The 9,851-nt window shown below is 35.3% G+C and overlaps 1 protein-coding gene across 9 annotated transcripts; it reads left to right on the top strand.

The window, feature by feature from the left end:
- Positions 1 to 1,309: 1,309 nt before the first annotated feature.
- On the top strand, positions 1,310 to 5,864 carry LOC107813911 (5-formyltetrahydrofolate cyclo-ligase, mitochondrial). Of its 9 annotated transcripts, none has more exons than XM_016639231.2 (7): positions 1,310 to 1,390; positions 2,174 to 2,314; positions 2,767 to 2,920; positions 3,309 to 3,350; positions 3,432 to 3,477; positions 3,888 to 3,958; positions 4,122 to 4,710. In XM_016639231.2, exons 2-7 carry the CDS (start codon positions 2,303 to 2,305, stop codon positions 4,256 to 4,258), a joined length of 462 nt encoding a protein of 153 aa, XP_016494717.1. In that variant the 5' UTR covers positions 1,310 to 1,390; positions 2,174 to 2,302; the 3' UTR covers positions 4,259 to 4,710. The 9 variants fall into 9 exon arrangements, 7 of the variants coding, with proteins under 7 accessions (XP_016494717.1, XP_075082815.1, XP_016494714.1 ...); XR_001654451.2 differs by adding an exon at positions 5,142 to 5,864 and having other exon boundaries at positions 1,340 to 2,314; positions 4,122 to 4,345; XR_001654452.2 differs by adding an exon at positions 5,127 to 5,864 and having other exon boundaries at positions 1,340 to 2,314; positions 4,122 to 4,345.
- Positions 5,865 to 9,851: the final 3,987 nt, after the last annotated feature.

Below are 9,851 nucleotides of genomic sequence, written 5' to 3'. Positions count from 1 at the left end.
AGAATATGAGAGCAGGGAAATTAGTTAACAAGGCAGCAATGGCGCTGATGTCCAATTCGTGCAAGATAGCATCACCTTCATTGAGTTCCGCTATGTCACACCCGACCCCAAATCCTCGCCGTTCATTCGTGGACGATCCCAGCCAGCTCGAAGCGATTTTTCAGAAAAAGCGCTTACTCCGATCCAAAATTCGTAAAGAGCTGAAGAATATGAGTCCCATTCAACGAGCCCATGAAGGTACAATTCTCATTTCCCTATCTGCTTATAAATAATGTAACTATATAGAATTGCACATATTATGTTTGTGTTTTTGTCTGCTTAAACTCAAAGGTCATTTCGATTCATCAATTAATTAACTGGACCTTGATTCCAAACTCGTTGAGCTCGTCTATATGAATCCCTCTTCCATTTGGACTTGTTTCGTTTAAATACTATAATTTTTGTTTTAACAGCTTGTTTGGATGGTTGTTACCCATTGGTATTGTATTGTTTTTTTAAAATAATGTTTTTTTTATTGTTTAGTTAAAATTGATTGTATTGTATTGTTAAATTCATCGTTCCGAAATAATGAAAAGACCCATTTTTTGAAACAACCGATTTAGTGTGGTGGGATTATTTCGTATTTTTTTTTTCAATTATGCCCTTTTTTATTACTCCATAATTCTATTTTATCTTTTATCTTTTTTTTTATTTTAACTCCAAATCTCCAACCTATAACGTACTTTGTCTTCCTCCCATTTTTTTCAGAACTGCTTCTGCCGTTCTTTGCCAACTCCACGGTGAGAGATAACAAGAATAAGTTCTGCCATTCTTACCTAATTTGTCTTCGTTCATTTCACGGTTATTATTTTTTACTTAATATTTTACTTTTCTTAATATTATTGTTATGATCTAATTATGAATAGAGTGTGCTTATTATTATTTTTAATATTACTATCTTGTTCCACTAATTTTGTTAGAATTTACATAAAGTTAATTGATTAATCTGTTTATAAGACATAATTGGAGATAAATTAGTAGAAATTAGGGGTTCTCTTAAATTATTTTTATGCGCAATTCTTGATAAATTTAATATTTAAAACAATTGAGGGTATTTTAGTAAACTTATCGGTTACAGTACAGTACGATACAATCAAACCAAACAGAAAAAATGTTATTAACAATAACAAACAATACAATCTATCCAAACGTTATATTCATAAAATGATACAATACAATACAATACAATACATTATAAAACGATGGGCAACAATGATCCAAACAGAGTGTTAAGGAAAATTAAGGTTCTTTTAATCTCACTCTATTCATCCAAATACTGGATAGTAATATTTATTTTAAAGACAAATTAGGGTTTTCTTAATCCTGCTCTCATCTCTAGGCTAACATACAGGTTTCTAGCCACACTAATAAGACTCCCAACAATCATATGGAAGTGCAAACAACTACTAAGTCTTAATTCCCTCTAGTTTGTATCACCTATATGAATTCTTTGCTCGTGTTGTGTTTTGTTGTTCGCTAAACTTGCTTTAATTTTAAGATATTGTATGTCTTGAGACAGCTTTCTCCATGTCGATTTCATTAAAATAACAGATTCTTGCTTGGCATAGCTGCTGTGATTTTGCTTTATTGAGCCGAGGGTCTTCCGGAAACAGCCTCTCTACCTTCACAAGGTAGGGGTAAGGTCTGCGTACATACTACCCTCCCCAGACCCCATTTGTGAATTCACTGGATATGTTGTTATTGTAACAGATTCTTGCTTGGCTAAAAATGGTTGAATGAGTTCGAGTCAGTTGTTACTATAGTAATGTTATGGACAATGACGTCCTGAAAATACTTCTTTGGTGTTTTTCCTATTATATGTTAAATTTGAACTGTCAAGGTATGCAATTCATGAAATTAACTTGTTGGAGCCACAATGATGAAATCACTGTTGGATGCTTTCGGATTATTGAAGCGATAAAGTGAACCCTGGAAGTCACTGCCTAGCTTGCTAAGTGACTCTCCTCTCTGTTGCCTTGCTGTCTGAATCAAAATGGGCAGACGACTTCTTTGCCTTAGCCGATACCACTGATTGCTGCTTGTGTTTCTTTGTTCTACATCTAGCTCAATTTTTGTTACTTTTCGTCGATTAATAACTATGAGCTTTTTATATTTTTTCTGGTCCTTTTCTCAGATAATGCAATACAGAATATTGTTTTAGAAGCCCCATGGTTCAAATCCAGCCTGAGCCTGTGTGTTTATGCTAGCTCAGCTGCTTTATGAGAGGTTGACACTTCAAAAATTCTAGCAGAAGTTCTATGCAATGAATCCAGTGGTAAGTTTCTTCTTGATGCTATACTGTACCTGAATATTTCTGCTGTTGGAATTATTGTAATTTTCCTTTGGGATTGCATCAGTATCTGCGGTTGAAATGTAGTATTCTGCATGTAAAATTTTCTTCTGTTGGAAAGTCTGATCGAACTTTGAAAGATTTTGTACTTTTTTCCTTTTATTCATTTATTGTTTCTTTACTTCAAATGTCTGCAACTGCATACATTAAAAGATTTATAATTTTTCACCTAAAGGAACTATGCTACAATTCAGAAAATTTCTCCAAATTTTAAGGAAATCTGAAATAAAATGCTGCATTTATTGCGCCGAGGATAGCAGAATGAAAAGGCAATAAATTGCTATATTCATATATAAAATGGAAATGCATAGATGTACAGACAGAAAAATTATTATGTTGTAGATCTGCTTAATGATAAGTTTGGTTGATCAGAACAGGAAAAACAGAAGAGACTGTACGTACCGCGTGTAGAAGACAGATTTAGCAACATGAAAATGCTGAAGATTTCGAGTCTGAATGATCTAGTTCTAAGCTCGATGGACATTTTGGAACCAGCCCCAGTAGATTCTGATGGAAAAGAGCGTGAAGAGGGTATTTTGATTTATGCTTTATTTTTCATAATTTCTACTTTTATCATTACTGTAAAGATGCTTAAGTTGATTTGCATTGGTTTGGTTTGATATCTTACAAACTTGCTTTGTGAATTGTCTTTAATGTGCTCTACTCAATCAGAATTTGTATATTAAAAGTACTTGTTGGATCGCTCGTTTGTTGTACTCTATTTTTAGTCACCTTTGTTCCACACAGCTTCTTCTCACGTGTAGTACTAGAAGTATGACGAATGAGGTGAATTCTTATACCATAGTTATAAGATGAATACAGTCTGTGAGAACTGAGCCGTAAATTTACTTCTCATGCTTATAACTTTAATTTGGTTTGGCCTACACACTTGTATTTCTGAAGGATTTATTGGTTCTAGTTATGCAGGCTTGTGAACCTGTGGACTTGGTTGTTCTACCTGGTAATGGCCTGCCTCATCTTGTTTGTTTAGTTATGTAATACTCGTACGTCTTTTTCCCCATTTTTTTTCCTGTGTTGCTAGGGCTTGCGTTTGACAGATCTGGACGAAGGTTGGGACGTAATGGAGGGTAGGTTTATCCATCACTGCTGTAAGCTTTTGGTTCTATTTGGTAATAACAGTAGTGGCCCTTTCTTATCATCTCTTTATACTTTTGCTTTTCATCTTTTTTATCATTTAAACATATGTCATGTTCAACTGTAATATAAATGCAATTCATAGATCATTATGGTATTAAAATTATTGGGTATCAAAATTACCCTATTGCAGTAAAATTTGATTTCCTTGATTTTCAGTGCTTAATTGATGCATCTTCCATAACAGCTAACAGAAAACTGCCTTTTCTTAATAAGCAAACTGCTTCATGCAGATTTATGAAATTTATAACCCTATAACTTTTCAAATTAAACCAAATGCAATTATCTTTTCTTAATCCCTTCGTTTTGATTTTGGCTTGTGGACACCGGTGAATTCCTGAAGTTATTATGATATGTTCTTGAGGAAGTATGAAGATCTAGTCAAGGAAAAAAACTGGAAGCGGCCCTTACTAGGTAATATGCTGACTCAGTATTTCCCTTGGCATTATCAAATTGACTATATAGGAGAATCTCTAAACATGTTCTCTCTTTTAAGTCTTCTTACTATTATGCATGTGAAAGGGTTGTGAAGCCTTCATCTATACCATCTCAGTTTAATTGAGATTCTCTCTTGTAGTTGCCCTTGCATATTCCATTCAGATAGTGGATGAGGGTGCTATGGCTACCACTCCTAATGATGTTCCAGTAGACGCACTCGTTTCACCAGCTGGCTTCTCTCCCATAAGTCCAGTTGCCTTGAAGTTATATGGTTAATCGTCTCTAGCAAGAAAATATATCAGGAAGTTTTTCCCCGGAACACATTCTTCACATGTGACTGGTCCACTGATACCAATATGTCAGGTATTTCAACGAGTAGTAGGATACTTCTCGTCTGATCTCCGCGCCAAGTTTTACATATCTATTCGAATGCTTGATTAACTTGTTTATTGGATGAAGCTATGCTCCGAAGTTTCTAGTTTTATGGGGTTTACCTCAGAGACTTGTAAACTTGCTGAGGTCTGATGGTTGTTATAGTCCAGTAGTGGTCATGAAAGAACCTATGAGACAACACAACAAGATTTCTCCTCCCATTGGCACGATCTTGTTCACTTGGAGTAAAATGTGTAAACTGCATTACATAATTACTTTGTTTTTCTTCTTAAAATAGTTTTATACTAAGAATATACTTATCTTTATTTATCATTTACTATTTGGTTGGCTTTTAAGTAGTGGTCATGTTAATGGTGATAGGACTGCAAAGGTGCTGGGTGAAAACTGAGCAATAAAAAGTTTATCAAAATCTGGGAAGGAATATTAGTTAATTAATAGACCAAGTTTCTTTCATTTTAGAGCTTAAGTGCATATCTCAAATGTGAGGTTTTCTTTCTAAATCAATGTTATACATGTTAGTTCTAATTCCGGACATTGTTTTAGACGAGTTCTGAATGTTACTTGAGAACCTTATTAAGGTGTTGCTTTAACTTACCGCACGTTTATTTTTTTTCCTTCTTGGTTTAATCATCGGTGATCAGACTAATCTGAATTTGTATCGTGTAAGCCTACTAAGGGATAAAGAGCGCCTTACCAAAATGTTTTCCATTATCATATATATTATCATACTAATTATTCTCTATCCCCTAAGATTATTTTTCAACAGGCAATGGAATTCAATTCGTCACAGCCAGGGAGCCTAATTGCAACATTAAAAAGTCCATCATAGTAAAATGGCTTAAATCACCCCGAGAGCGGTATAAGCTTAACAGAGATGGGGCATTCAAATCTAGTAATTTGTGTTGCGGAATTGGTAGAGTCATCCGAAACAGCTCAGGAGACTAGGTAGTTGGATTCAATAACTATATGCATGTTGCTACTCCTATCCAAGCAGAACTACTAGCTCTTAAACATGGCCTTCAACTTGCATGTGCTCTCCAACTGAGTCTATTAGAGATTGAAACAGACTCAACAGATGTACTTCTAGACCTTGAACATGGTTATCCTACGTACAATCCCATTATTTGTGAAGGCAGGGGTTTGATGTACCAAATGGAGCAGGTGGTGGTCAGACATACCTTTCGGCAAGCAAATCAAGTATCTCACGGTTTGGCAAAGGAAGCTTCCAAGCAGTCCAAACTTAATCAAATCAGGAATTTTGCAGTCCCACCACATTTTGTAGAAAATCAGTTCCTAGCAGACAAAGGTGGAACACATTTTGTTAGGATTATTTCGGAAAATAAATGCACTAAGTTGGTTAAACTTGGCAACCAAAATGCCCTAAGTGGCATCTCTATGATATGTAATATGACTGGTTTTTGGTAGTACTAATATTAGTATTACTATTTCTCAAAAAAAAAGTTTAATAAACGGCAGGCACTTGAAAGTATGGTATAGGAGGAAAAGGAAATGGTATCTCTGACTAGTTTTCTTCTTTTCTTTCCCTCTTAGACAGAATAGATAATTAGATTTCTGCTGTCTATTAAAGTCGACAGTTGTTTGAATTTCTAGATAAAGCCCTGAACTGCTAAGTCACATTGATTAAAAAGGTTATTAAAAGGGAAAACTACCCAAACTGTCAGTTTATTTATAAACAATTTTAATCAAAACTAGCCTAAAAAAAAAATATCTACCAAAAATAGCCCAAATGTTATTTTGTAACACAAGTCTATTTTGCTAAAACACAAAGGTAGTTCAAACTTTTTGAGACATTGGACTTAAGCAATATTGCAATGTTTTAAATTCACTTAAGTTGAAATTAGAAGAATCAAGCACCTTAATTCGATTTAAAATTCACTATTAAACGTTAGTTTGTTGGATTGAGTCGAAAGATTAAACTGAAAACTCCATGGACAGCCACTGAAACTTGCTTAAGCTTGAATTCAAAAATTTGGGTTTTCGAAATTGAAATTTATTTCGAGTGGTTGTTGTTGGAATACAATGGGTACATCTTAACGATTTGAATCTGAGTTTTGGGATGATTTGGTGAAGTTTTAAGGTGGTTTGAATTGAAAATTTGAAGTAAAAGATGAATATGGAAAAAGATGAGGGTATTATCACTTTTAGCCTGCGCCAAAAATTATTTACATTTGGTAGCCGAAAAAATGTATTATATTTGTATAAATTTTCCCGGGTATTAATAAGGTCGTCTCAAGCTAGTTTGCACTGTGCACAGGAAGAAGGGAGGACATTAGTGCTTATATGAAGTATCTTTAAAATGCAAAACTTTCACTAGCTTTCTGTCGCTAAGTTATTTTTCAAAAAATAAAAAATAAAAAATAAAAAACTTGGTTGAAAATGCCCAAAATTTTCAGAAAAATAAACTACAATATTAAAACACGTCAATTTTACACAAAATTTTCATAAGAACTGTTAGTATGAATGGGTCGAACCAAGGATTAGGGCTTATCTCATAGCATGTGAAAAAGTTTTTTCAGAATCCAAATACTGAAAAATTTGAAAAATATTTTCACAACTAAATATCATTAGAAAAAAAAAAATGGCCAAAACTGCCCTGATAATATTAATTATTTTACCCTATACTTCTTGATATTTTTCGCAAAACAAAAAAGATATTTATCAATAGTTATATCTTATGCCAAGTGGATAAAGCATACATATTCAACAACAAATGTACTAATTTGCAGTAAATCCTTGGATAATTGAAATGGTCAAAATATACTCGTTAGTAACTAAAAAGGTCCAAATATAACCCTATATGGCTTCCGCTGTTAATGCGAGGGACATTTTTGGATCTTTTTAATTATTACCGGAAGATAACAATGAAGATATTAGAATCTAACAGGTGAATGGTGGATATCCATTAGATCAAGGATAGTTTTGGTCATTTTCCATTAAAAAAATTGAGAAGTTTTTCAACAACAACTCAGTAGAATCCCACAAGTAAGGTCTGGGAAGTGTAATGTGTATGCAGACCTTACACCTATCCTGAGAAGGTAGAGAGGTTGTTTCTGATAGACTCTCGGCTCAAGTAGATGAAAAGAAACATTAAAAACAAGTAGTATCAACAAATAGGGCCACAAAGATAGTAACAACAATCACAGAGCCAGAAAAATAGATAGAAGGAAGCAATAGCAACAACAAGCAGTAACAACAACAAGATACTAAGAGACCGAAGCGGAAAATAATATGAAAACAACATGAAATACTAGCAATCTAAGACAAGAAAAACTAACATATTAACCATAATACCTTCAGTACGGAACAGAAATACGATCGACTACCTATTAACCTTCTACCCTAATTCTCGACCTCCACACCCTCCTATCGAGGGCCACGTCGTTAGTAAGCTGCAGTTACACCATGTACTGCATGATCACCTCTCCCTAATATTTCTTAGCTCTCCTTCGGCCTCTTCACATACCACCAAAGCCAACTGCTCGCACCTCCTTACTGGAGCATTCGAGCTTCTCCTTTTCACATGCCTGAAGCATCTCATTCTTGCTTCCCGCATCTTGTCCTCCACGGGGGCCACACCCACCTTTATCTGGATATCTTTATTCCTAATCTTATCCAACCTGATATGCCCACATATCTATCTCAACATTCTCATTTCTACTACTTTCATTTTCTAGATATGGGAGTTGTTGACCGGCTAATACTCTATCACATACAACATAGTCGATCTAACTACTACTCTGTAGAACCTACCTTTAAGTTTCGGTGACATATTCGTATAACACAAGAGGCCAGATGCTAGCCTGTATTTCATCAATCCCGCTCTGCTACGATGTGTGACATCCTTGTCAATCTCTCAATTCCCTTGGATAACATACTCAAGATACTTGTAACTTCCTTTCTTGGGGATGACTTGTGAATTAAGCCTCACATCCATGTCTTTTTCCTTCGTCACATCATTGAACTTGCACTTCAAGTATTCTGTCTTCGTCCTGCTCAACTTGAAACCTTTAGACTCAAGAGTCTGTCTCCAAACCTCCAACTTCTCGTTAATACTACCTCGCATCTCGTCAATCAGTACAATGTCATATACTAACAACATATACTATGGCACCTCCCTTTGAATGTGGTGTGTTAGTGTGTCCATCGTCATGACAAATAGAAATGGACTAAGCACGAATCCATGGTGTAACCCTATCATAACCAGAAAATAATTCTAGTTTTCTCCCATTGTACTCACCCGAGTCTTAGCTCTATATACATGTCCTTAATCATCCTAATGTACACTAGAGGAACACCCCTAGCCTCTAAACATCTCCAAAGAATCTCCCTTGAGACTTTATCATATGCTTTCTCTAGTTCAATAAACGCCATATGCAAATCCTTCTTCCTCCCCATGTACTGTTCCACCAACTTCCTAACAAGTTGGATGGCTTCCGTAGTTGAACGTCCCAGTATAAATTCGAACTTGTTCTTAAAAATAGACACGGTCCTCCTCACCCTTACTTTCACCACCCTATCCCAAACATTCAAAGTATGATTAAGTAACTTGATATTACCTTTCTTCTAGTACAGTGGAATCATCCTAGTCCGCTTCCATTTTTCGGGCATCTCGTTCATCCTTAAACGATATTAAACAACCCAATGCGCCACTCCAAGCCTGCCCTATCCGCGTACTTCAAAAATTCTACCAGAATTTCATCTGGTCCGGTCCCTCTTCCCCTGCTCATCTTATGCATAGCCCCCTCGATCTCCTCGATTTTTATACGCTGTCACGATCCAAAATTCTAACCAGTCGTGATGGCGCCAAACACACTTGCTAGGCAAGTTGGACATAAAATAATGAACCAAAATTGTAGAATTAACATAATTAACATCGATCTAAAACCTTAACATAACATAATAATACCAATACATGATAAATCCCCTAGAACTGGTAAATACAGAGTCATGAACTCTAAAATGGAATTACAAGTCTGTAAAGCTAGATAATAATATTGTCTGAAAATAAAAGACAACAGTACAAATGAAAAGAGTCGCCAAGACTGCGATCGGGATGCAACACTACCTCGTCTCTCTAACAACTCAGCAAGCAACACTGCTACTGGTGACTGGGTCCGACACCTGGATCTGCACAATTAAATACAGAATATAATATGAGTACAACTAACCTCATGTACTCATCAAGTATCATAACTAACCTCGGCGAGGTAATAAAGACAAGAATTATAAATGATACTTGCTATAACCTGTACAATTTACAAATTCAACAACAAAACAGTAATATGATCAAATCATGAAAGTACGGATATAACCACCTTGGTGTATACAATTACTCAAGTACTCTGCTCAGTCAATGATCCAGCATATAGAGATGATATGCATGTAAATCAGGTAAATTATCATGGAAATTGCAAGTAAAGATGAAATGCAATAACCAACCAACACTGGCCAGATT

This window comes from Nicotiana tabacum, chromosome 12 (genome assembly GCF_000715075.1).
Source record: "Nicotiana tabacum cultivar K326 chromosome 12, ASM71507v2, whole genome shotgun sequence".
NCBI lineage: Eukaryota > Viridiplantae > Streptophyta > Magnoliopsida > Solanales > Solanaceae > Nicotiana > Nicotiana tabacum.
This window is presented reverse-complemented; position numbering and strand designations above follow the sequence as displayed.

Coding starts and splice junctions, on each gene's coding strand:
- LOC107813911 (XM_016639231.2), top strand. Junction 3,351..3,431: donor GGACTTGGTTGTTCTACCTG/GTAATGGCCTGC, acceptor CTGTGTTGCTAG/GGCTTGCGTTTGACAGATCT. Junction 3,478..3,887: donor AGGTTGGGACGTAATGGAGG/GTAGGTTTATCC, acceptor GAATTCCTGAAG/TTATTATGATATGTTCTTGA.